The 26,221-nt window shown below is 52.6% G+C and overlaps 9 protein-coding genes across 9 annotated transcripts; 4 read left to right on the top strand and 5 right to left on the bottom strand.

Annotated features, from left to right (window-relative positions):
* Positions 1–197: 197 nt before the first annotated feature.
* C7974DRAFT_130355 (fungal-specific transcription factor domain-containing protein) lies at positions 198–2,933 on the top strand. The gene is made up of 6 exons (XM_046135357.1): positions 198–726; positions 775–979; positions 1,034–1,065; positions 1,121–2,414; positions 2,461–2,648; positions 2,706–2,933. Exons 1-6 carry the CDS (start codon positions 304–306, stop codon positions 2,754–2,756), a joined length of 2,193 nt encoding a protein of 730 aa, XP_046000408.1. The 5' UTR covers positions 198–303; the 3' UTR covers positions 2,757–2,933.
* Positions 2,934–3,274: 341 nt separating this feature from the next.
* C7974DRAFT_461592 (major facilitator superfamily domain-containing protein) lies at positions 3,275–5,592 on the bottom strand. The gene is made up of 2 exons (XM_046146172.1): positions 4,946–5,592; positions 3,275–4,896 (listed from the first exon to the last, which is right to left on the bottom strand). The coding sequence occupies exons 1-2, from the start codon at positions 5,217–5,219 to the stop codon at positions 3,437–3,439; spliced, it is 1,734 nt and encodes a 577-aa protein (XP_046000407.1). The 5' UTR covers positions 5,220–5,592; the 3' UTR covers positions 3,275–3,436.
* A 2,827-nt stretch (positions 5,593–8,419) lies between these two features.
* Positions 8,420–9,999, bottom strand: C7974DRAFT_388398 (uncharacterized protein). Its single transcript, XM_046141277.1, has one exon. The coding sequence runs from the start codon at positions 9,762–9,764 to the stop codon at positions 8,646–8,648; it is 1,119 nt and encodes a 372-aa protein (XP_046000406.1). The 5' UTR covers positions 9,765–9,999; the 3' UTR covers positions 8,420–8,645.
* Positions 10,000–10,311: 312 nt separating this feature from the next.
* On the bottom strand, positions 10,312–12,088 carry C7974DRAFT_130292 (pyridoxal phosphate-dependent transferase). The gene is made up of 4 exons (XM_046135356.1): positions 11,698–12,088; positions 11,020–11,645; positions 10,529–10,970; positions 10,312–10,413 (listed from the first exon to the last, which is right to left on the bottom strand). Exons 1-3 carry the CDS (start codon positions 11,997–11,999, stop codon positions 10,531–10,533), a joined length of 1,368 nt encoding a protein of 455 aa, XP_046000405.1. The 5' UTR covers positions 12,000–12,088; the 3' UTR covers positions 10,312–10,413; positions 10,529–10,530.
* Positions 12,089–12,522: 434 nt separating this feature from the next.
* On the top strand, positions 12,523–15,597 carry C7974DRAFT_130281 (uncharacterized protein). Its single transcript, XM_046135355.1, has 2 exons — positions 12,523–12,989; positions 13,041–15,597. Exons 1-2 carry the CDS (start codon positions 12,659–12,661, stop codon positions 15,425–15,427), a joined length of 2,718 nt encoding a protein of 905 aa, XP_046000404.1. The 5' UTR covers positions 12,523–12,658; the 3' UTR covers positions 15,428–15,597.
* A 2,964-nt stretch (positions 15,598–18,561) lies between these two features.
* Positions 18,562–19,032, bottom strand: C7974DRAFT_373621 (uncharacterized protein; the record flags this gene model as incomplete). Its single annotated transcript, XM_046140115.1, has 1 exon — positions 18,562–19,032. One exon carries the CDS (start codon positions 19,030–19,032, stop codon positions 18,562–18,564), a length of 471 nt encoding a protein of 156 aa, XP_046000403.1.
* Positions 19,033–19,940: 908 nt separating this feature from the next.
* On the top strand, positions 19,941–20,915 carry C7974DRAFT_388393 (uncharacterized protein). Its single transcript, XM_046141276.1, has one exon. It carries the CDS (start codon positions 20,165–20,167, stop codon positions 20,675–20,677), a length of 513 nt encoding a protein of 170 aa, XP_046000402.1. The 5' UTR covers positions 19,941–20,164; the 3' UTR covers positions 20,678–20,915.
* Positions 20,916–22,085: 1,170 nt separating this feature from the next.
* C7974DRAFT_130204 (uncharacterized protein) lies at positions 22,086–23,795 on the top strand. The gene has a single exon (XM_046135353.1). The coding sequence runs from the start codon at positions 22,239–22,241 to the stop codon at positions 23,382–23,384; it is 1,146 nt and encodes a 381-aa protein (XP_046000401.1). The 5' UTR covers positions 22,086–22,238; the 3' UTR covers positions 23,385–23,795.
* A 1-nt stretch (position 23,796) lies between these two features.
* Positions 23,797–25,026, bottom strand: C7974DRAFT_130203 (retrograde transporter). Its single transcript, XM_046135352.1, has 4 exons — positions 24,741–25,026; positions 24,669–24,683; positions 24,169–24,582; positions 23,797–24,111 (listed from the first exon to the last, which is right to left on the bottom strand). Exons 1-4 carry the CDS (start codon positions 24,795–24,797, stop codon positions 23,995–23,997), a joined length of 603 nt encoding a protein of 200 aa, XP_046000400.1. The 5' UTR covers positions 24,798–25,026; the 3' UTR covers positions 23,797–23,994.
* Between the last annotated feature and the right edge of the window lie 1,195 nt (positions 25,027–26,221).

Here is a 26,221-nt window from a genome sequence, read left to right as displayed (position 1 = left end):
GTTACCTTCCTTTCTGCGCAGCGATGTAACAGGAAGTATGTATCGTGCATCTCGCAACAAAGCCAACGGAGGTTCTGTCTGCGGCCTCATGGGTTCTACTTACGCGAAGCTGCAATCCTAACGTAACTAGTCAGTACCTCTGACAGCCTCGGGAATCTCGTGCTCGACGCGTCGTCGGCCGGCAATCTCGCCCGACTCCCCGACGACGAATACGGTGCGTCTGTGTGGCTGCAGAGCCTCAATCCTTGCTACTGATGGGACTGCTCCGCATCATCATCACGTACGAACTTTCCGCATTTCGCCATGAGTACAGACTCACAACCTCGTGTTGTGCCACCAAGCCGACGAAGAGACAAGCCCATCGTTAGTTGCATCCTCTGTCGCCGTCGCAAACTGAAATGCGACCGTCAGCAACCGTGCAAGACATGTGTCGACAGAGGTTTAGCTTTGTCATGCACGTACGTGCAGAATGCGCCAGCTGCTCAAGAACCAAAGGTCCCCCACAGTGTGCATGATCGTATTGATCAGTTGGAAAAGCTAGTAACTTCCCTGATGAGCGGCAAGGATATTGGCCACAACGCTCCAGCCACACCAGCGGTGTCACACTTTCAACACCTGAGTGAGGACCATGATGCAGAGGTACCGAATACGCCAGATCGTGTGCGTTTTACTGGCGATACGACAAGCTACACAAATAGCGCGCACTGGACCAGCATACTAGACGGGGTCAGTTTCAACTAGACTACATTTTGCATCATGCTGACGCCACTGCAGATATCTGAGCTCCGAGAACATCTTGACGAAATACCTACTACAGCACATTCGCGAGATGAATACTCCAGCGATGTGCCAGGCCCAGATCTCTTGTTTGGCCGTCAAAGACACGCGTCTAAACAGGAATTGCTCGCAGCTTTGCCTCCCCGTACCGAGGCGGACCAGTTAATTTCGACGTACTTTGCTTCAATGGATACATCCCCAAGTAAGATAAAAGAGACATTTCATTGGGTAGTTGATCGGTGGCTAACAATTGTAGATTTGGTGCATAAGCCCACGTTTCTCAAAGAGGTGAGACTAGACCACCGTTAGGCCTCTTCTAGTGCATACTGACAACAGGTCACAGTACGCTCGGTTTTGGACACAACCTTTTGAGACGAGCGAGATGTGGCTAGGGTATCTTTTCGCCATTCTTGCTCTTGGGGCGCAATTCCAGGCCGGCCTTGGAGACCCTGAGGTAGGTCTCCAAGGAGTCGCGACTCCATCGCTGTTCACTGCACGAATCGACTTCTATCGCGAGAAGCTCGTACAGTGTTTGGTCCTAGCAAATTATGCGAAATGCCCTCCTTACACAGTTGAAGTTCTAATCATGTATTTTGGCACGGAGTACCTGCGATCGGCAGACTCGCAGTTCAGCATGTCACTCCTCACTGGGCTCATTGTCCGAGTTGCTTTCCGTATGGGATACCATAGGGAACCTTCACGCTTCTCAGACATATCGCCTTTCAGAGCAGAAATGCGGCGAAGGACATGGCTCATGGTCATGTCACTTGATCTCGCTACATCGTCCCAAGTCGGTCTGCCTCGACTGATACAGCCATTCATGTGTGACACGCAGGAGCCGCGTAATCTTCTCGAGGAAGATATTCACGAAAACATCACCGAGCTTCCTCCGTCGCGCCCGGAAATTGAGTTGACCCCTTCTCTTTATACAGTAGTTCTAACGCGCGTACGGCTGGCACATGCAAAACTCATGGATTTGATGAACGCCACAGCACAGCCTCCGTACCGCGAAGTCATGCAGCTGGACGCGATGTTCCGGGATGTGTACGTCAGGCTGCCAGAGTGTGCAAAACCAATTCCGGGGGAAGAGTTTGATAGTTCCATTTCACCAGCTTCAATGCGGCGTTTTTACCTTGGACTGTCCTTTCTAAAATGCGAGCTTCAGCTACATCGTCCATACTTGTTACTCGGCCGCTCCGACCCACATTACGAATACTCGAGACGAGTCTGTCTGAACGCAGCAACTGAGATGTTAGGGTTCCAGCGGAAAGTCGATGGTGAGATTCGGCCCGGAGGGAAGCTATGGTCTCCAGGAATGCAAAGCTTTACTGTCAGCTGGTACATGTCCTCGATTGTTGCACACGATTTCCTCCTCGCTACCACCGTCCTGGTCCTTGATCTGGACGCCGACCTTAGTACGCCAATACAGCCCACGCCTGGGACGCCAACGAGTGGACTTCAACTTGACCATGGACCGCCAACGCGATTGGAAATTGTAGAAGCGCTACAGAATGCATATTCTATTTGGTCAAAGGCAAGCCGAAGGTCGCATGAAGCTCGCAAGGTTGCTGCAGCCGTCAAATTGGTTCTCAAGAGGGCACACTCAAGCACACATATGGCACAGAGCCAAACAAGGAGTGAGTGCAGTTGCTTGGTATGTACTGAATTCTTTTGATAACAGAGGTGTAGTAAACTTTGCTACAGAGCAAGTGGACACAGCATCGCCAGCGTCGTCTTTCGATTTTAACGACTTTCCCAACGAAGCTGTAGACTTGAACTTTCCTGCCATGGGAAGCGGTGGCTACGCTAACACCTTTCTCATGCCTGACGTACCTATGGATCTCGATGCATTCACTGAAACTTTTGGTTGGGTCAGTAACTAACAGGCTTTACGCTCGGATGATAGTGTTCGCTAACAACACCGCTAGAGTGGTTTACCATCGAACCTCCAAGCGCCGACAGACCAGTTACCGTACTAATTACAAAACAAAGCATCAATACAAAGATGAGTTACTGCACAGCTTAGTTATGAGGCTGAGAGATCTTTCGCCAAACATCCTAGCCTAAGAGGTCGTTGTTGAGCCAACACAATCAGAAAAATTAGGCAGCGGACACAAGAAATAGTCTCAAGCTTCAAAATGCCGCGTAGAGTCGCTGGTATAGTCCTAAGCCTATTGGAGCAATCGACTACACTTGACTGATACTTGGTGGAGGTCAAACGTTATAAAGGCCGAATTTGAAATAAAGTAGACGATACACTAGACCAGTGCAGTTGAAACGAGCTGCTCTAAATCTATACGAAGAACACTAGTACTCTCGACTGTCAAATTTGTTATAGTACTGGCTGTAGGTATGGAAGGCATCCGGCCAGTCGGTCACCCTTTGAGGTTACCAAGGTTAGCACTTGAGATATCTGGCGGTAAGCATGCCAATACTTGAGAGTTTTGGGTAGCAAACTTATGTGGATGTGGGGGGGGGGGGGGGGGGGGGGGGGGGGGGCAGTGGACCTTGTCAATTCAGTTGTAATTGCGACACATGTGATGGATTAAATTTGATGGGCATTGCCTAGGCTTTCCGTAGATCTACAGGCTATATTTCGCTGCAACAGCGACAGCTCAACACTCTAGCACACGATCCGACTCCAATGTTCTTGACCCTTTCATAACGTCTGCTTGCCCCTGGTTTCAATAGGCAGCAACAGCATGCTGAAAAACGCTGCAAGAAAAAGCCCTCCGGACGCGTATATGGGTGCCTGCGGGTTGCTCGCACCAGCTTGGATCGCGACAATGGGCGCGCAGAGACCAGCGAGACGGTTGAGGAAACTACACATCCCGGTACCAGTACCGCGAATGGGCGCAGCGAATGTCTCTGGCGTAATGGCATATAGAACGCCATACATGATATTCTGAAAGAACGCCTCAAGGCAGGTGAATGTCAATTGGTAGTCCGAGTCGGAAGAGATGGTGAACAAGAACACGAAGACACCGGTGACGACAGTTCCAAAAGCCATGGTCCCCTTGCGACCAATATACTTAATATCCACGGTGTAGTAGGCTACCACTGAGCCGGGAACGCCAACAATGGCAGTAATGGCGTAGTTGCGGTACACAGTAGCAACGCTGTTGGTAACCTCGCCACCGGAGTTGGCTAAATATTGGGGGAGGAAGGCATTGAAAAGCGGGTAGCCCATTCCCACCGTCGTCCACTGAAACCAGAGAAGACAGGTAGAGATGGCCAGCGTACGGTTCTCGAAGAGGGCACCGAAACGTTTGAGGGAGAACCTGCCGAGCGAGTGCTTGATGATCTGGATAGTGCTGAGGCCAACATCTTCCTCGGTGACCTCCTGGTCTCCACCGACGTAATTCAAGATATCTTCGGTGAGCCAAGTTGTGGTCTTGTTGTAGTGTGCAATACCGTATACGGTCGCGACTGCCTCGGCCTGGCGACCACGGGAAAGCAGAAACTTGGGCGACTCATACAGGTGGAAAAAGAAGAAACGACAGACGAACATCAGTGAGGTGATGGCACCGAGAGTAAGGATCAGATACCTCCAGCCCATGTTGTCCTCTTTGGCACATTGTCCGAGCGGTACATCTGAAGAGCAACTGTAGTTGGGGATAAAAGCCCAGGCGAGAAGGGAGGCGATGAGGTTGCCGACTGGCCAGAATACTGACAGTAAAGTCAAAAGGCTACCAGAGGTCTGGGGCAAGAATTCCAAGAACAGGGCACCATCGACGGGCAGATTACCGCCTACGCCAAGACCAATGCATGCGTACAGAGCGCAGGTGCCAATCCAATTCGGTCCACCACCGGAGGCAAGACCGAAAACGCCGGCAAGGAAAAGAGTGAAGTTAAAGGCCAAGCGACGGCCAACAATATCTGAGGCAATGCCCCAGAAAGAGGCGCCGATACAGAGGCCAAGGAAGAGAGCCAAGGTTGTATAGCGAACTTCTGTCTCGCTGACACCAAATTCGGCAGACAGTTGAGGAAGGGTGAGGGCAACACCCTGCAGCCATAGGTTGTCGGCCATCCAGCCGCATCCACAAAGAGCGAAAAGCTCCCACTGGTATCTCCCCATCCCCATGTCCTGTAAGGCTTTGTTTATAACTTTGGCTTTGCCTAAGACATGTCAGTGAATCAACGGCGGACAAGGATTTGGTTGACATACGGTCGTACGGCGTATCTTGGTCAGCCGCCGCAACATCATGTAAGATCTCTTGCTTAAGCGCCTCTTTTGACATTCCATGGTTAACGATGCCGCTTCCTGCATCACTCGGTGGTCGCGTGGGTTGATCATCATCCGACTTGGCCGTGCCATTTTCATTGGGCACAGCTGAGGAAACCGAAGCGCGATGGGTGCTGTCATCAAGAGGCACTAGCACACCAGGAAATTCTGATACGTCGTGCCTCTTGAAAGGGTTGATGAACATGGTGCGAGGCATGTTGTCGCTTGGGTTGTGTCGCACTAGATACACGTGAAGAGTCACTTGATGCTGGGATCAGGAAGGCGCTGTAGGGGACTGTCGCAAAGGCTTCTCGAGTGAAGAACTTGTTGCTAGGGTGCAGAGATGGGTTAAACGACGGTCGCGTCTTCACTTCGCTATCACAAAGTAGGAGTGTGCTTGGAGGCTTGTCGAGCTTGGAGAAGCTTGTATTCGAGACTGTATTCGCGATGTCGTCGAGGGGCCGACAGAAGTCGTAAAAGAAATGTTACGGGGTTCTCCACAAGCGCGGCCATAGTAGAGTTCAAATACCGTGGGTCTCACAGCATGAATTGTTGAACGCATGGGTAAGGGTGGATCTCAATCATGTCATCCGAACCATTGCACCAAGGATCGTGAGACTGCTAAGGCGAATGACGTAGTAAATAAGCATTGCTTGGCCGGCTGCCGCTGCCGGATTAGTGAGGCACTGATGCCACATACCGTAAGGATCGTTCAAGGGCAGCTACCGGTATGGTTCGCTTGAGGCTCAACGCTAAAGCGTCCCAGTCGTTGGCGCGAGTTAGGTCCCTCAGAGAATTTTGGCATCCACAATAATCCGCCCTCGTGAGAACTTCACACGTATTTACCGTCGGAAACCGCTTGCTGCAACTACGCTGCCGCGGTTGTCGCGTGCACCGAATGCTGCATATCGAGATGTATCGTGGCTGATCCGAAGTTGTTCCGGAAGCTACACCCCACAAAACGTAAACTTTACGTTATAGATAGGTCACTGTCTACAGTGCGAGACCCCGAGATCACCTCGAGATCCGGCACGGCTAATAGTACCGATGTATTGTCTTATCAAGTTTTGTCGATTTACGTTCAAGAAATTTCACGTTCACGCTTTCCACAAATCAATATTGGTAAACCTTTCAATCAGTGACAGTCTTGTAGGCTGGTCAAATGTGCCTGGGTAATTGTGTAGTAAGATTCTACTAAGTTTCCCAGCAATGTGACAGAAAGCACAAGCCAGTACCAAGGCACCTCGAGACTGAGTATCCTGGATTTAGACAGCTCTGCCGTTCGGGTCCACTTAAAAGCACTTTACGGCTTGTCAGATAATTGACTGATAGTTAGTATGTGGATCCAATAAGTTTCCTTGGTTTGAGGTATACTGCGGCGCATATTGCTTATATCTCCATGCGGAGCACCAAATTGCGCAGAACTGGTGGGACTGCATAGCTTTCTACCATCACCAGGTTCTTGACATTACTCAGGGCTCTTAACATCATTGTATCCCAATGGAGCCTAGATAGTGTAGACAGCAGCAAATTTAACGCTCCTTGACCACTGATAGAGCTTCTGCCTGTAACATTATTTTAAAAGTGATAGATCGTTGCATGTATATCAGAAGGCTGATACGCTGGCACAACTTTTTCACTCATTTGACAGTACGGTCGACATCTACCAAGTATCCCAGAAGGTGTGCTATGGCAGTGTGGGCAAAGTCTATGGTCGCAATTTGACACTCCCTGGTACGGCTCATCCGGGCAAGCTCATCCGTCGATAGAAAGCTCAATGCAACAAAAGAGACGTCACCCAAGTGAAATCACATCCGCAGACTAGCAAGATTACAAGATCAAATAAGAGGAGCTCTTCTGGGCATAGATCCCTCGAAGAACGTTAATGTTAGCGACATGCTGTCAACGTTCCACAAATCTGCTTTCATCCCGTCTCATACTACACTACAACATTTGCGGTAGATGCGCTAAAGGAAAGATGTCCCAGTAACCCAGCTGCCCGAATGGCAGGACCAAAAATGTACATGCGAAGCACATGAAAACCCCTGTCCACGCAGTTCTTAATATTTCATGTAGTACTTGCATTGAGGAAGGAAGTTTTTGTAGAGCAGGCTCCACAACAAACATCTCGAATGCGATACCAACTGGCTGTACCCAGAAGAAGCTTGCCAAGCCCAAGCGAAGCTTGATGGGATTTACTGTCGCAAACCGTGGCTTCGGTGGCACCAATCCTGAATGTGTAACCCCGCTCAGAGCAAATGCAGACACACAGACCAACATGTATTTGGAACGTTTTTGCCATCCATGGTCCGCTAAACCCATCTTTACTGAGATCCAACGTCCCGGTTCTGAGACAATATGCCGCATCTGTTGGTGCCACCATTGGCCCCAGAACCCTCGAATACCTTGCCTTGCAATGGCAGAGAAGGGTCCAAAATGTGGACGCCAGGTATGTGGAGACCAATTTTCTGGTATGAGACCCACTGAGTTCAACAGTACAGTTATGAGCATCGGTGGCAAGAACAAGACGATGAGAAGTGAGTAAGCATACATAGCCATGATCAGGGGCCTGAGCATGAATATTGGCAGTAGCGCCCTGAGATGACCTGCTAAACTTCTTTCTTCGCTGTCATTGTGTCCCATGGTATTAAAGATCGACGTCTTGGAGACACCAAAGTAAGGGTCATGTTTAGCCAGCTGCGTCGACAGCGGCAAAAAGATGAATAAAACAGGCGCAAGGCGCAACAATGCTTCAACCGTAAACTCAGATCGGGAACGCCCTGAGAAAGGGTGGAGAACCCTTCGATCATGTGCAGGATTGTCTATGATCCAGTCGTGCAATGGCCGACTCTGCGGGAGCATCATTGCCCAAGCCAGACGGCCAGCGAAGGTTTTTGGATAAGCTTTTAGGGTAATTGTATTCTGCCCCGCGACCTCTTCATCTGTATGGCTAGCATTATCTCCTGGTTTGCCCGAATCTTTTGAGCAATTGCAGGCCTTGGACCTAACGGCGTGTCTGAAGTCTCGCCGCGGGTCCTTGAAGAAGTATAAGAACAGCGTAAGGTACAAGCAATCTGTCGAGATAACGTCATTACCACCTAGTACAAGCCATGCATGGATCGTGGCTGCCAGGCTGATGGGCAGGATGATTGCACATAATTGTGCGTGGCTCAGTGTCGACGGAGGTACCAAAAGTCCGAGGGGAAGAAGAAGCTGTGGAATAAGGTAGCTCCAAGTTGCTGGACCGGGCACAGTTGTGGTAATCAACTCAAAGTAGGAATTTTTGAGCTCGTCAAAGGATAGGTGCATGATTCGTTTTGCTCGAGATGCAGTGTCGGTGGCGATGGAGACAAGATCATGACGCCCATAAGGAAAGTAGCAAGTGGGGCCGATGTGGGGCAATGTTCTCTCGATTACCGGTGAGGAGCCTCAAAGATGCGTATCGTTGCACATTCTGAGGTCTTGATCAAACTTACATATGTAGTCAGTTCCGAGCTCGTGTAGGCCAACTCCACTCTGAGATGGCATCAAGGACTGGAGCATGTCACCCGTACCATCAGGGCGCCGTATGAAATCTGATAGACGCTACGCTAAGAATAAATGCAAAGAACGTGGGTATCATCTTGCTTTTGAACTTTTCTCTCTATCTTTGTTCTGTATCGCCATGTCCATTCAACTCAGCCGTCAGTGGTGTGGAATCAAGTTCGACTGGCGCAATTGGTTTCCTGTTGACCCTCATCATGCCACCCAGTTCACTTGCCTCACTTGCCGGCCCAGGACTCGATGGAGACATAACAGCACCACCTTCCGGAGCGAAAAGGCTGCCTTGGACCGCTATGTATCTCCTTCTCTCGGCCTCTGTGGCATCGAGTTCTGTATTCCATTCAGGTGTCTCGTTGGGGTTATCGCGAGTCGTGACAGCATTTGCGGGCGCCGTAGCAACAGATGTTCCTTTAGAGCCCGTCAACGTCTCATGGGAAACCTCTTCGTATCTGTGTTTGGTTCCGTGTCCGTCCGCAACGTCCATAGTCTTCTCCGCGATAGTTTTCCTGTTCTTCCGCCGCCGCCAAAGCAGGAACGCTGCCAACGCTCCCAATATGACAAACAGGGGAACTACAGTCCCAATTGCAGCCTTGGCTCCTACCGACAGCCCAGTATCTCCATCTCCTGACCCGGGGCTGTTTGTACTTGTGCTTGTGCTCAAGTTTCCGTTCTCTGAGGTAGCAGTGGAAGCAGCACTTGCACTCAATCCGACATCAGTGGATTGATACCTCAACTGCAGCGCCGTGACCCGCGCGCTCAGAGTCGCCGGCCAACTCCCCGCTGTGTAGACCACATTCTCGTTCTCCTCTGCATCCGCCTCACCGCACTTTACTACGGGCGTTGTTCCGCTGGTCCCAGGGTTGCACATGCCTCCACTCCCTCCTATGAACCCCGGTGGACAGCATTCCAATGCTGTTTCGCCTTCGACCCAATCATTTGCGCCCTCTGCGGCAGTGCGAGTTGCTACGGCCGTCCAGGAGGTCGGGCATGCAACGGCAGGCGAGTAAAATACGGAAGTCGCAGGGACAGAGCCAGTTGCCCAAGGGAGACAGTCGGTGTTGACAGAGTTGGGGAGTGGGTCACCGTCTTCCTCTGCGAAGACGCACATCAACCCATACTCGGCAGCGTTGGAAACAGCGCGCAGGGTCGCACATGCAGATGATGGGGCATTCTCGTAAGCCGAGATCCATGGATGTTGATTGGGACGTGTTGATGTCATGTCTAAATAGCCACTTAGTCGATCAGGTTTGGTGTTGAGAGCCAGTCAAAGCGAGTGTCCTGCACGAACGAGTGATCGGTGCAAATCGTGGTGCACAATGTATACGAAGAGACGAGAAGGCAGCACATGGATATCCTGGGGCTGTTGAGGTGATGTACCTAGCAAGCACAGCCTCCCGGGAAAGTACCGAGCCGGTGGTTCCCTTAAATTACTGCACCCAGGCACGTCCGAGTTGCTTCTTGGCAGTTTTGTACTTCGTAGGATCGAAGTATCCTTTAGCACAGCCAATAGGCTTCCAAATCACAACTGAATGCCTCCACTTAAGCGCGACTGCACTAACAAGAAAGCTGCCTGTCAATACAATATTATTCATCCTTCGTTTCTTGCATTGCAGCTACGTCGGTGGCAACTCGGACGTGCCTGAGTGCAGTAAGTCAATGTTATCATCGTAGTGACATGGGGCCATAGGCTGAGACGGGAATAATACCCACAATTTCTGTGTACCAAGCCGCAAGCTTGCTGTTGGTCTCTTGGCTGTAAAAACCAGAGGCGAATTGACTGACGTGCAGAAACATATGCGACTCAATCTTGTTGCTTATTGAGCAAGCTTGCAGGCTTGGTACCCCACCATCAACATACAGCTCGGAACCTATAAAGTCAGAAACGGTGTACTATTTATGGCACGGTCTTCCGCACACGCGTACATGCAGCCGATCTTACTAGCTTGGTGACGTATTTACAACATGTCTGAGAACGTTCCTTACATCTATGCCTTGTGCCCGACCTCTGTCAACGCCTCCTGCAGGCTCTCAATCGCTTTGGTCAGATCCTTGCGATTGGGATCTGTCACGCTGACACCCATGTGCCCACACCTGATGTATTTAGTAGCGATTTCCTTGTGCAGACCGCCGGCGAAGATAACGCCCTTCTTCAGTAGGTTGGGGAGAACGTCAGGGGGTGTCACGCCCTCTGGCAGGTAGATAGCGGTCATGCCATTGGCTTGATTCTCAGGCTTAGAAGCAAGCTGCTTCAGACCAAAGTTGGCCACAGCCTGCTTGATCTTATTCGACGCGGCCTTGTGGTCGGCAAAACGCTGCTCAAGTGGTCGCGACAAAATCTGCTTGAGCGCAGTGTCCAGAGCATGAACGAGCTGGGGCGAGGGGGTAGCGAAGTAGGATGGCTTCTTGGCTTCGTAGTTTTGCATGACTGTGGACATGTTAGTCACCAAGCATCTGGCTCATCTCGCATTGCTTACTTGGCAGCCAGTTCTTCCAAGAACCGAAGTACGATGTGGGCCTTGTCTTCCTGTTCTTGAATACCTCGATTGCCTTGCCGGAGGCCATCAGAATGCTAAGGCCAGCAGGGCATCCGATAGCCTTCTGTGATGCAGTGAGGACGACGTCCAATTTCCAGTCATCGAAGCGGATCTCCTCGGAACCGACACTGCACACGCCGTCGACTACCAGCAGTGTCTCGGGGCTGACTTTTTGAACGAGGTCGCTCAAGGGCTTGAGCTCACTGAGTACACCAGTAGACGTGTCAACATGTGTAACTGTGACGATTTTGTAGTTCTTCTCTTTGAGTGCCTTCTCAATCTCGTCGAGCTGCGGTCGGTCACCGATGGGTGCCTTCAACTGTGTGACCTTAGCACCGTATGTCTCGAAGCAGTCGGCGAACGAATCAGCGAAGTATCCAGTGTGAAGAACAAGAACCTCATCACCAGGCTCAGCCAAATTGGCGGCGACCTGGTCCCATCCGAGTGTGCCAGAGCCGGAGATGACGAATGGTTGCGAGGCAGGGTTGGAGGTCTGGAAGAGCTTGCGTAGGTTCTGGAGTACTTCGCTGAAGCAGTTGACAAACGGCTGGCCAACGTGCGATTCACTGAGGGGTTGTCAGCGTGCATTCTGAGGTGCCATTGGATCATGTGCTGTACCTGTAAAAGCTCATGGACTTGAGGACTTCATCGTCGAACTCGATCGGTCCAGGGATCATGAGGGCTGGGTGGGGAGACTGGGTAGATGCCATCTTGGGTGGTTCTTCTCTCTTTGGCAATTGCTCTGGTTCGGGCTGCTTGGCTTCTTGGGGTTTGTTACGTGCGATGCGGTTGCCTTGTGCGTCTTCGAGATGTCCGCTGCGTTCCGTTGAAAATGGTGTGTTCAACTCGAGGAATGGCTTGGAGTCGAGGTGCTTGGAGAAAAGATTAAGGCGGGAGTTCGCCGACGCTCGTGAGGTCATGCTAGATATGGTGGGGTAGCTCCGCTTACTGACGGAGCTGAGAAACGCAGACAGCTGCCTCGCGGGGTAAGCCAGCTTGCCGGTCTCGGAGATGTCGCTTGGTGTGAAGGTTGCCGGGATCGGTGCCGGCCGGTTGTCAGCCTTGTGCAGGTACGCAAAGTCACGAAAAACCCTCTGGATCAATTAGGGCGATGGAGATCTCTTGAAGCTGAAGCCACCTCTTCGAAAGGTGGTCGAGACAGCGCTAATTGGGTCAGGACAGCGACTGCTTTGAAAATTGTCAATGAGAGCGAAGAATTTGGACAGCGCTTTGTAGAAATTTTAGAGCCACAGCAGAGGTAGCGAGAGGAATTGTCAACGGGAGCGGCTCCGAATTCAAGAACGGGCGTCGCTGCGACCCGGCAGATGGCTTTCAAAGTACTCCGAGCTCCCGCCACGTGATGCTGTTCCCGCGGGTTCTACCACGAGCTAGTCTTGATGAGGACATTTGTTTGGGTCCGCCCTGGAAACACAGCTGCGACACCAGCAGTCCATTCGAGTCACAGACATCAATTACATCGTCCACTTCGTCAATTCGCTATTCATATGTCTTGCAGCAACCGATAGTCAGTGCGACGCCGGACAATCGACTTACCACATAGATTTTGGCCTCCAACACAATGCGCGTTACTCGCGCTGCGCAACGCGCCCAGCAGGACGTCGAAGAATTGATCGAGGCACCCGAGGTCAGCGACCGCGCACTTAAAGACATTGAGCCGAATGCATCTTCACCTGTAGCCCAGACCGAGGAGCCCTTGCCTGCAAAGACGCCCGCGAAAACACCAGCAAAGAGGAGCAAGGGCAAAGGCGGGAAGAAGGGCACCAAGAGCAAGAAGGCGCAGTCAGAAGATGTCGAATCGGTACAGGCTATCGAAGAAGCTGAACAGCGAGAGACTACGGGCTCAGCTGGCGAAACCGTGGAGCATGAACCGACCCAAGAGCTTGCAGATGGTGAGTGACTGGAGACACAACGACCACGACACTCACTAACATTGCATCTAGGCGGTACTGAACCCTCAAACAACAAAGAAGACTTGAACGCACGGCAATCTTCTGCACTCAGACTTACGCGCCGCCAGCTTGCGAAGTTCGAAGAAGATGAGACACTCGGCAGTTCAGAACGCGCGCCCTCTACCCGAGAAGAAAACGCGACCGAAGACACAGTGAATCCGGTTGTAGAGCCATCTCAGGCAGCTGTTCACGAGAAGACTCGTACCTCTCCTGAACAGGATGACATGCCAACCAGGCCAAATCAGCCCATTGAAGTCGAGCCAAGATCAGCACCAAAACCTGTGCGAAGTACGCGACGTCAACAGACAAAGCTCGAAGAAGAACGTGGGGCGCAAGGCTCAGAGAAGGCCGCAGAAAAGGACATTGAAGGATTCGAAGCACCTCCCGGGGCGGAGCATGATGTTGCGACCAAGGGAGACGACTTGGTCGCAGATGCCACAGAAGGCGAACCTGAAGTGGCGCCAAAGCCCAAACGTCTTACCCGACGACAACAAGCGAAGCTCGATGAAGAGCAACAGCAGGCGCAAGTCGAGCAGCAAACCACACCTGATCCAACTGAGGCGGTTGTTGTGGATGCAGTCACAAAGCCACAAGCTGTAATTGTGGGAGAAGAGCAGACCTCCGAACAGATGCCCGCAAAGGAGGTTAGCGAAATTGAGGATATCGCGCTGACACCAGCGTCTGCCGTAGAGGAGCAGTCAACAGTGGAAGAGGAGCTTGAAATAAGGTCATTAAGAGCAGTTGAAGAAGTCAAGTCAGCACTGAAGAGGGAGAGTCAAGATATCGAGGTCCAGGTGTCTGAAACTGTACATGAAAACGACCGTTTTGACGGGACAGTTGAGACGCGTCCAGCAACACCCACAGACGCCGAGTTCGAAGCGGAACTTGGAGGGCAGGTCGACGATTCAGTTACTCATGAACCTGTACCTTCACTCGAAATTACTTTAGAAGCAGAACCAAAGATGCTATGCGATGAGAAACCGTTCGAAGCATTGGCATCTACACCAAAGATGAAGCAAGGCTCGATTCGACGAAGATCACGAAGTCCATCAAAGTCTCCAATGCGTATCGAAGAATCAATATCGGCTATCGATCGACTCGAGGAGGATCTCGAGTCTATTGGCAAAGCAATTCCCGACCTTGGTCAGTCTGATGAGGAGATACAGCATTTCACAAAGTCTACTGCTTTGCGTGGAAAGACACCCAGCAAGACGCCTATAAAGGCGCTTGCCGCCCGAGCTCCAGCGAGAATTACAAGCAAGGCATCAACCAAGACGCCCTCCAAAGCACCCATCACTACGAAGGCGCCAGTCGCTTCGAGAATCTCAAAGGTGCCAAATGCCGCCCCTAAGAGCGTGAAACCTACCACAGCGTCTCTTATGCGGGCAAGTAGCGTCCGCAGTGCCCCGGTCAAAGATGGCGGGAAGCCTTCGACTGAGACAGTCGATTATCTGGCGTCCAAGCGCCGCCCTATCAGTTTGTCTTTTCCCACACCTCCACCACCACCGAAGGGCAGGGCGCCCACGAAAGCGACCTTCCAATTGTCCAGCGACAATGTTGCGGCAAGGCTCAAAGCGCAGAAAGAGGAGCGTCTGAAGCGAGAGGCAGAAGGCGCAGCCGCTCCAAAACAGCGACCACTCAGTATGCCACCACCACCCAAGTCGACAAAGCCACCCACAGTACCAAGTTTCCAACTTCCTGGTGAGGCGACAGCCGCAAAGCTAAAGGCGCAGAAAGAAGAGCGCCTGAAGCGTATGGAGAAAGTGGGGAGAGCTGAAAAGACCGCCACACGACCGATCAGCATGCCTCCGCCGCTCAAATCGACAAAGCCAGTGACAAAAGCCAGCTTTCAGCTGCCGGGTGAAGCGACAGCAGCACGATTAAAAGTACAGAAAGAAGAGCGTATGAAGCGCATGGAAGAGGCTGAAGCTGCCAAAAAGGCCACTCTTGCTGCGCCAGTTCGAAAGCCAATCGCCCATCGACCGAGAGAATCCTTGCTTGTCAGAGACGCACCAGGTGTCAGCATTCCACTACCTCAACGGACGGACGTCCCGCAGCGCTCAACGTCGCTGGCAAGCAAGCGGAGCAGTATCATTGGACCCTCGGGTTCGCGCTCGACGTCGACATCGTCGGCGAACCGCAACAGTATTCTGCTCGCACAGTGCGGTAAATCAACAGTTGGTTCTGCAGACGCTGCAGCTCTGAAGATGAAGGGCAAACAAGTTTTCAATCGAGACACGATCGAAAAGCAGGCGATGGAGCGTGAGCGAAGGGAAAGGGAAGAAGCAGCCAAGAAAGCAAGAGCAGAGGCTGCCGAGAGGGGGAGAATTGCATCAAGAGAGTGGGCTGAGAGGCAACGACAGAAACTAATGGGATAAAAAAGGTCCCGTCATGGATCTCCTATGAGTCTGCGTTCTGCTATGGTGTTCTGGTTTGGGTATATCCCCTTGGGTCCTGGATTGGCGTCTCTTGTTCTAAATATGTGGTCCTGTCAGGGCACACAATACATATTCGCTATTCAATGCGAAGCAGAGCAGTACATATTTTACATTGCTACTCTTTGACGTTTCAATGATAGCTAACTAGGTCCAATATAGAACTTGTAGCTATGATCATACTCGAAGCTAAGAATTAGTTAAGGAATACTTATATTGTAGGTTAAAAAAAAGTTCTCTGTAGAGTGTTTGTGTTCTCTCCGCCTTACTGTCGCATAGTAGAATGTTAGTCCGCCGTTTATCCCGCAACGTGAGAGACATCCACTTTCTAACCTCCAACCGACTGTCAGTACGTCGCTGGCACCCGACCCACCTTCAAGCTTCCGCGGCGTTCTCGATCTCCCTGCGAACGCCCACTGCCGCAGATAGAACTGCTGTCTTGCCCAGACCCGCCTTCCAAAGGCCCCTGACCCTGCCGGACGATGCTGCACCTCCGCGCTCGCTTCGGTCAGCGATTAGAGGAGTCTAGAACCGGCGGTGGGATTAGGGATCTGTCGGGGATGTCGGCGTGTGGAGAAGGCAGGGCTCGCAGCATCACAACTAAGTGGGGAATTTGCGTGCTGGGTAGCTCGATGCTTTGTGGGTAAGTGGCGCCGGCGACGAAGGTTTCGGTTTGAGATACGAGAAACTGTGTGTCGTGCGGAAGAATTGCATATTGGCCGGGTATGCTCCCCGAGAGAATGTCATGGTGATGCTTGGATGCAGCTGGGCAAGTAGGATGCAAATGTCGTCTACGTCACTGTAATGTGACTTTCACAATACAACCTGGATATCTTTAGACAATTTAAAATACAAGCTCGAGAAGTTTGCGTTTATCTCCGTGCTTTCAGCTATCAGAGCGAGATGTTGTAGGATCGCGTACATCCCTTTTGAGCATAAGGAGATACGATTTTGTGCACGCAGAATGTGATAAGACTGATTCAGTACTTGGGATGTATGAGAGCATACTTGACAGTACTTTCAGCCTCACTCAGGCAATATCGCGACGCCCGTAGCTCAGTACCTGGCAAACGTGGGCTGCACGTGCTTGCGCGACAAGACTCCTAAGGGGTCAACAGATCTTCGATTCATTCAACAACCCTGCATATCGCCAACAAATTTGTCCATGCACAATGGCCTTGCGCTTCTGTGTCACTCGTGGCACACCTGATCGCCCTTGAGCCTCATCAGCACGCCATTTTGAGTTTTCATGAGGCTCCTGTCGGGGAGAGACCTGTGCTCTCCGGTGCGGTACCGCGATGCCGGGCTGAGGTTGCGGTGAGAGCGCAATCGGCGGACTGAATGGTGCAGCCAACGTGGACGAAAGTCTTTGTTCGTGTGGCTGCACGTTCCCGCCTCCGAACGCCGACTCGGTGGTATGGTGGACCCTTGTTTGTGATTAAGTTGGAAGAGTCGACAGATCCGCACACCGTGAGCACTCATCAGGCTCGGAAGCAGCCGCCGGGCCCTGCAACTCATCGCAGAAGCAAACGGCGCTCTTCAGGCGATCACGCCGACGTGGCCAGATGGCAGAACAGGATTTGCCGGCGTCGCACCAACATGCCAACCATCAGTCGACAAGCGTCAAACCTGCTGCACACGATGACATAATGCGTCGGAATTGCTAGGCCCGGGTGTCGTGATGTTCGGGAGCCGACGGGCAACGATAATGTCCGGGTGCCTTGTGCTTGCGCTTGCTGGGACGAAGTGGAGCCCCGGGTGAGCTGGCAGCCCGGGAATAGCCAAGCAAGATGCCAGGAGTCAGATGGAAATCTCTGTCGGGCTGCGTCGCAGTCATGGTAGATCAGCTACATCCAGTGCTGGTGGTGAGGTATCTGCGAAACTGCGCAATGCTCTTGGGCTACGCCATGACGACCGGCTTGCCGATCGCAGAACTTGTCCGAATGACTGCTGCACGCTGCGTGGGATGATTGCTTCGGCAGCTTGCTTCCTGCCACACTATTCGACGGGCCATCGCGCGTCCCCTGTTCAACCCCGCATTTGCAGCGACCTAGCGCAAAGCAGCGCCGACCAGGCCCACCACTGGAGGTGCAGACGTCAAGGGACTGCAGCACTTGGGGCCCAGAGGAGCGGAAGAGATACGGCGCCTGCTGCTACGGCTGCGTCCCGTGTTGGGTCGTTGAGGGTGTGCCGTTTTGCCTCCCAACTGCGAGAAGCGTTGAGCAGTGGTCAACGTCTGGATCGTCGCGAAAAATCTTCCTGGTCTGTGTGAGACAGGAGGCAGATCGCGACGGCAGCCACCACATTGCCCATTGTGGTGACACGACGACTCAGCGAACCGGGGTCGCAAAAGCGACGGCAGCGAAAGGGTCTGGCCGTGTTCTGGAGGGCGCCCCCAGAGGGCCAATCTCCAACTCAATCAACAGTCATGAAGTCACGTGCGGAGTGACACCCGGATATGCGATGATCGCAACACAAACTGACGTCGGACAAGCGGTTGTGTAAGGTCATCACAGAGACGTCACTGACATGTGGAAACAATCGTTGTGTGTCAAAACTGCGCCATGAGTGTAGCTCATGTCTGCGCTTTCCATTGGATGCCGAAGCAGTAACTATATGATATGCAAGAGTAGAAAACCGGTACGTTTATGAACGTCCGTATGAGTGAGGGGATATCCGCCAGCAGAGACGCTATGCTGCATGTCAAAGCAATCCATCTTCCATGCCATGCCAGAACCTAGGCTGAAAATGCTCGTAAACAACGTCCTCACGGCCACGCCTCCTGCGGCCCGATGAGGTGGATATATGTGCTTTTGATCGTACACCGCGCCGCCATGCGTAAGTAGGAGATGATACAATAGTAACGCAGCGCAGCAATCGATACGATGAGTAAACTCCGGGGACCACGCCGGGTCCAATGGTGACAAGCCCGAGACCGAGGCCGAGATGCAATCAAAAAGCAAAGGGTATTGTGCCGAGTGTCGTAGTCATCCGGCGTCCGTGATTTTCGTGATGCTGAACTCCGAGAAATGATGAGATCGTTTTGCAGAAAAGAGACAGAGAACAAGCATGGTTGATCAGGACTGGTTGTACCTCCTCTTCTGCTCTCGTGTCTGGTCAAACGATCGCACATAGTTATTCAGCTGCGATGCTGCCTGGGCGGTGATGCCGGACTGTGTTGTCGACGAGTTGGATGACAGCGATGAGCGTGATGATGACGGTGTGAGGCTGCGCTGCCCCGCAGTTGGTGGAGCAAAGTACGAGCCGTTCGCAGTAGTATAGTAGTGGTGCGGGCTGGAGGGACCCATGTCAAATCCTCGCGATGTCGAGGGCGCCTTGTACTGGGAGAAGTTGACGGCCGGGGGGAGGTAGAAGCCGTTGTTGGACGAAGATGTCGACGAGGCAGACGACGAGAGCTGTGCGTTCTGTTGCTGGCCAGCCTTCTCCAAGTCGGCCAGCCTGCAGGCCTGCGAGCAGTAGGTGCCGCCCTCCATCTGGCGGTCGCAGGAGAGGCAGAAGTCATGAGACCACTCCATCTGGGAAGTCATTGTGGGTGGTGAGTTGGGGACTGGTTGCGGTGGTGTTGAGGCAAGCTGAGACGCTGACTAGGTAGTCGGCGGCTTGGTGATGAGAAGGGTGAGGGTGGGAGTGCTCAGAAGGGACGAGACAGAGGATCTTTATCAAGGAGATTCTTTATCAGGGAGAGGGTGCTCAGACAGGAGTCATGAGAGAACTGGGTCTGCAGCGGAGCTTTGTGGAGACGGGTGTTGCGGGAGCAGGCGATGAAGATGGTCTTAACTGACGCTCAGGTACACAGCACCCGACGGACGGCCTATCAGGCCCCAGTCATGCAGACCCGCAGTCAACAGGGTACCTACCCACGCACTCCGCAGCGTGAGCATGGGCCCACGCTGCAGCCAAGAGGATATTTCTCAAGGAGCCGCCGCAAGCTGTGCCCTTGCCAGCCCGCCAGCCCGCTTGCTCATGCACCCCTCTTTGCCCGCCACACCTGAAGCGGTAAGGCCGCGTTTGCGTCGAACAGGTGCCGCGCAGCGCCCTGTGATTCGCTGCGACGTCCATTTGGCCACCACGGTGCGGCCATTACGCCCGCGCTGCGTGAATTCACCTGCGGCGTTTTTCACTCACCCGCAGCATTGAGCGCAGCATTTCAGCATTGCAGCATTGCAGCATGTGCGTGCTGCGCAGCGTCAAACTCTGCTCTGCGTGCTCCACCTGGCGCGCACAGTCATGGCCGACGCAATGCAGCTGTTTCTTGTGTGACACCACTGCCAGAAAGCGTGATCGCAGCACGACCAGCCTCCTAAAATGACGAAGAGCCAGTCCCCGCTCGCTAGTCATCTGCTCTTCCGGACATGGCGGGTGACGCTGGAGTTGGGACGCTGCTTCTTCGTGATCCCAAAGAGGACCGAGGAGCTATCGGTTCCAGCGGTCATGCGTCTGCTCTCGCGCATGCACCTGCACTCGCAACACTCCGTGGGGTGATTGCGCGCCTCCCACTCCAGGCGTCGACTGTCGAGCAGTCGCAATGGATTGCGTGCCTGTGAAACATCCACAACCTCGTCCCTTGAAGGACCCCTGGAGGACGTTTCGCATAGCCGACTCACGAAAGTGGGCTCCGGTGTTCGCCATTTAGCGTGTGATGGCGAGCCATTGCAATCCATGGACGCACCGTCCGTCTCACCTGTCTCAGCCCTGCCGCTGGGCCAACTTCCCCATCTCGTCCGTCCAGTCTCTCGTAAGCTGCAAAAAAAAATCTTTCTGGAATATGCGTCCAATCTGATCATCAGCCTTGGACTCTCAAGCCACCGTCCATGGCGACATCCGACAACGTTATCTGCCGCCATCACGGTAATGCTCGCTTTCGGCGCCAGAATTGTCCGTGGTTGTTCAAAGCACATGATATGGGTGCGTCTAGCCTGCGCCGCATTACCGCAAGAAGAGCAGCGCTGCGTATACCATGCCCCGTTGCCGTCCCGGGCACCCTCAACAGCCTTCAGCGTGTGCAGTGTGCACCATTTTGAGGGAGATCAGCACGCTCGCTGCCTCAGCAAAAATTTTTGCAACGCCTCGCGTATAGGGGGAGGTTCTGGCTGCCTGCTGGCCACCTCACTGTCCTCAATGTCGGCCATGCTCACCAACTTGGCCTCGCTTAATCCTCGTCGTTCGTTTTAGGCATACGGCGAGGGCGAAGCAGTATTGATCGGTGGTCAGAATGGAGCACTGCTTGACGAAGAACGCCTGTTTGGTAGGCATTGCGCTCTTCACGGCTAGCCAATTTGCTAGGATGTTCATCTCTTGCGCGCCCCGAGCACTGTTCGCTTCAAGAAGCGAGATAACAATCATGCTTGTTGCCTTGCCATTTGACGAAAGGAGTGAAGGGCGCAGTGATGTTCGTCCCTGCAGCTTGTCAAATGCCTGCAAAGTTTAGTTCCCACAGGAACGCCTCAGGAAATGACTTGCAGGCAGGCTTGGAATGCTCATTCGTCCGTCAGATACGAGGACGGTTCAGGCGACTGACCAAGACCCCCACGCTGCTCGCACTAGGTTCAGCACGCAACCTCTACGTGAGGCATCGTGATGTCGACAGGCTGCAGGAACGGTAAGCGCAATCTACCCTTATCTTGATAATCATTCATCGCGGTTAACGGGCTTCACGACTCGTAAGCCCCTCACTTTGGAGTGAAGGCTACAATAAACGCTACTGAGCTCGAAGCTGGCCCTCACACGACTCAGCAGAGACCGCGTGGCACGCATGCAAGCGGAGTGCATGTCGGCCGCGGTTGCCAAAAGAAACATGTAGGATGCACAGATGTGCGCATCACGCATTACCCCACAAATGCGGCGGCCACCAGTCTCGTTGAGACATGGTATGGGGCGCATCAGTGGAGAACCATGCACTCAGTACACCAACAGCGTCTTGAAACGTTGAAGGTCTTCTGTGGACATAGCAGTTGTGCAGGTAAGCTCGATCCATTCAAACATCGTCCAATCTGCGCCTGCAGCAGCATGCAGCTCACATTGGCTCGTCCTGTGTATGTATGTAGCTCTATACTTGTCCGAACTTGTTCATGTATGTAATCTCAGTGTACATACATATAATCACAATGCACAACTCCACGACGGCGACGTTCTCCTTGCAGGGCCTCATCAGCACATCAAAGCACAAAACAATTCCATTTTCCAACGCAGTGTCACCAAACATCGAAGCACGGATCACTGCCATCCCGTTCCAGTAATCAATAGCCAACCTCAGTCTCGCCTGTGGCGGCGTGAATCTCCCGATTCGGGCCGAGCTTCCTTCATCGTTCCCGTCCCCGTTCCCGTTGTAAGGGCGACCCTGACGGCTCAAAGCAGAAACGTACCTGGGCGCGAACTTGCAACCTCAACCGATGCCAAAACAAACCTCAATGTTGGCAATCGGCCCTGAGTTGCGCATATCCTTGTCTACAGTATATTGGGCTAAATGACGGGCCTCGGAGTTGTTGACAGGATCTCTTTCCTAGTATGACAGGCACAAGCCAATTCTGGCCGCCCGCTAAGAACCTCACAATGGGGCCCTCAAGACAGGAAACAGCGAGAAAAGAGAGCCCACAAAATTTCGGGCAATCGTAACTCCGAGCACGTGAACATGATGCTCGACTCACCTAGCGAACATTGAACCTTTCGCAGTTGCAAGCCGTGAAGCCGCTGACATCCCCATCAACCCATTGAAGAATCGTTCACCGCAAACGCCATGTCATCCCAGCCCTACGCCGCCGAGCTCAGCCTCGCCCTCAGCGCCGTCCACAACGCCTCGATCCTCACAAAATCGGTGCTACGCTCGCTCAAGAACCATGTCTCCGCCGAGACCAAGGCCGACGACTCGCCCGTGACAATTGCCGATTTCGCGGCTCAAGCTCTTCTCATCAGCGCAATCCACGCCGTCTACCCGAACGATCAATTCCTCGGTGAGGAGAGCGCAGACGCACTGCGCTCCAATACCGCGCTAGCAGATCGCGTGTGGGATTTGGTACTACGCGCAAAAGCGCTGCATGCGTCACGGTCCGAAAGTGGCGACTCGCAGAAGAAAAGTGCAGAGTCCGGCGCACAGACGCTTGTGTTTCCGGCGAGCAAAGAAGACATGTTTGAGCTCATTGATCGTGGCGGCAAAGGCGAGCAGACAAGCCGCGGCAGAGTGTGGATCATGGATCCTGTGGATGGCACGGCGACCTTCATGCAGGGGCAGCAATATGCCGTGTGTCTATGCTTGCTGGTGGATGGAAAGCAAGCAGTCGGTGTTATTGGATGTCCCAACCTGGCATTTGATGTTGAGGGACCGCTGGGACAGAGCAGGGTGCATGAAGACCTTGTTGATGAGACGGGCTATGGAGTCGTGCTGTTTGCAGTGAAGGGTCAGGGTACATATGTCAGAGGTATGACGGAGAATGGGTGGGGAGTTGCGCGCAAAGTTGATCTGAGCACAATGCCTGAGAAGAAGCTTGAGGATCTCAACTTCGTAGAGAGCACACTTGGAAAGACGAGCCTCTCGCAGAAAGAGCATAAGGCTGTGTGCGAGCAGCTTGGTGCGCAGTGGCCAGGAACCGTCATCTGGGCGCAGCAAATCAAACACGTCGCGCTGGCACTTGGATCTACAGACGTAATGGTCCGAATTCCCAAGACGGTCGACAGATTTACTTGTGTATGGGACCATGCCGGTGGCCATATTCTCTTCACCGAAGCCGGTGGAATGATCAAAGACTTCAATGGTGGAGACATTGACTACGCACAGGGTCGACACATCGCAGGTGAGCGCAATTATGGCATGGTGGCAGCACTACCTTCCGTGTTCGAGAAGGTGGAGCGGGCCGTAAAAGACGTCCTCGCTCGGAGAGAGCAGTGATGCGGAATGGAATGCACGTCGGAAGAATTTCCACGCGGTACGAGGCCAAAGCTTGCCGAATTGCAAGTTGTGTGACGACGGGAGCTCGGTTTCACAGAGCCTCACCGGATCATCAGGCCACCATCGCCATTTAATCAGCGCCGCAAGTCCCACAGAAATGACAGAATGTGGGGTATATCTGAAATGGACACTTGCATGGGTCCCGGCTGCGCTACGCGGTCTATCTCAGGGGGACAATGGAAATAGGAGACACAAATATGCACAAGCATGCACTGACTACGTGTCTGAACCTATGCCCGATGTGCAGTTCGAGCTACGTGGATACTGCGCTTAGCTATGAACAGTCCGCTTTGCAGCCTCCGTGACACAGTATGCAAGACTTGACACGCCCATGTTCGTTGATTTGCAAGGTAAATACCGCGATAACTGTGTTTTTTGGACGTCCTCGGAGGATGCAGCAGCTATGTGGTATGCATGCATTGAATTAGTGACTAAATCGTAACAATAACATCGAAGTCGCTGTGTATTCGAATTGCACCCGAAATACACTATTCCGTCGTATATGCATTGTGTTGCTGTTCCATTACTGTCTGACGACAAAAAATCATGCCTATGCTGCACCACCACCATTTTTCCTAAAAGATACCTTCTCTACTGCAACGTTCTCGTTCCCGTCTGCATCTTTGCGTAGCTGGTATACGTAAAGCACGAGGACGTCTCCTTGAACCTAAATCACCGTTAGCCGGTTGTACTACCGAGCCTCTTTGCTGATGGGCAAACTCACGTCCATGAGCACAAAGCTTGGTGTGGGGTCTTCTTCTTCCGTCCACCACCCTGTCGTCATTGCACCTGTTGCACTTCCTGGGTTCACGAAGAATTTGCCTTCCATCTCGTACGCCTCGAATTTATGTGTGCCGCCCCAGAGCAGGATGTCAACGTCCATTTGCCGAGCTGCAATCAGCAAGCTATCGCCATCGCCGGGCGGTATGATGGTATGGCCGTGTGTGAAGCCTATGCGCAGCGACCCGTGTGTGACGACTTTAGAGAGGGCGAGGTTGGGTGCTTCGACGTCGAAATCGCCCTTGACGATCTGTAGGTCGGGCGCTATGCCGCGTAAGAACTCATATGTCTCACGGTCTGTGATGTTTCCGAGGCAGAGTATCTGGCCAATCTTGCCGGGCGCAAGTAGCTTCTTGAACTGGAAGGAGTGTAAGTTGCAGCCTTGTACACATCGGCAGGCGCGGTCGGATCGGTATCGGCATTGGGGTATAAAGCAGCTCATACCTTCGCTGGAATGTCCTAAATAGCCTGTGAGTCTGTGAGGTCTAGCATCGCATACTCGTGACTGAGACGTACTGCAGCGCGATCCGGAATGAACAAGTCCCCTAGGACCAGCACCAGTCGCGAAGCCATTGTGGCTATCTAGAACACTTCTCAAGCTGTTCAGGGATATAGCACGAGCGAGAGTATCTAGGCGACTCGAGATCTCAGAACAGAGAGGAGATTGAGTGCCTCAGGCGGAAGTTGGTGGGGCAGCAAGTGGAGGCTGAGCTTGGGGAAGCTATGCGGGCACTCGGAGGTCGCGGGCTTGGCTTGGCAGGCACACAACACCATAGCTGATGACTGACCCAGCGACTTAACACACGAACAGTCAAAACGGCTCAATGCATTTTCGGCACGGTAGTCTTAGTCAAGATAGCGGCGTATTGTGTTGTAATACTTCCGAGCCAATACCCAAGAAATAACACGAACTGTAACGGCAGCCGCGAACAGCTCACCAAAAGTCTTCTGAGAGATATATGTGTCCAAGCCTGTTAATACTGTACTCTGCTATAGATGCGATGTCTGTTGTTGTCAATTGCACCTGTCACAATCATCGGCCGTGCAACGCAAACCTGGTACTTGTCCATCGGTCGACCTACTTTGCTACTTTACTTTTATGTATTCAAGGCAAGAAGACATGAACAAGTTTCAGAGTCCTAACATCGGTATACTGATGTTGTATACATGCACTCCCAACTTCGCCGAGGCGCCCTTGAAGTAGCACACCTGGCTTCCGAAATGAGTGGTGGCCAGATAAAACACACGTACATATCAGTTCAACAGACTCGAGTTAGCCACCTAAAGGAGACATGTACAATGAGGTGCGCTGTAAGTCAGTATTGATGGACCGGGGCTAGATCGCTCTTTTCAGGCGCATCTTGGCAAGTCCAGTTAAAAAGGCTTTCTAGAAACTATTGGAATGACGTAGGTACCCAGCCTCCTCATGATTACCTAAGTAGGTACTGACAACATGCGATGGAATCGCAAAACAGGTCGCCATGTAGAGGCTACCCTAGATGTGTAGTCCTCTTGGATTTAACCCAAACACCCTTATCTACACAACGTTGCAGCATCAAAGATTTGTATCGACGGTTTATATACGTTATGTCAGAGCCATGATTCGCAAGTCAGCCTTGCAGACGTTTCCAGGCCGCAAACCATTAGGCATCCCATGGGCGGAGCCGCATAGCCGTTACCACAACCCAGCACAGTCGCACGTGAGCAACATACAAGCCAATGATAGCACTCTGCCGTATCCAAACGCGCCGAGGCCTGCTCACGAACTCACAATGACAACCGCATACGAGACTTGGTGGAGTCATATCTACAGGGCCCTGTATCCAATGTCATGCCAGGAAGTGTATAAAGGCACAGTATGTGCCCAAACATCAAAACAGTAAGATCTGGTTTTCATGGAGCAATACTGCTTTTGTCGAGGACACTTCCAATTGCGACATCAAACACGTCCCCCATAATTCAGGTCCTGATGAACACACTGGATCAATTGCATCACA

The sequence above is a fragment of the Boeremia exigua genome (assembly GCF_020726555.1).
Source record: "Boeremia exigua strain MPI-SDFR-AT-0100 chromosome Unknown C7974scaffold_3, whole genome shotgun sequence".
Lineage (NCBI taxonomy): Eukaryota > Fungi > Ascomycota > Dothideomycetes > Pleosporales > Didymellaceae > Boeremia > Boeremia exigua.
This window is presented reverse-complemented; position numbering and strand designations above follow the sequence as displayed.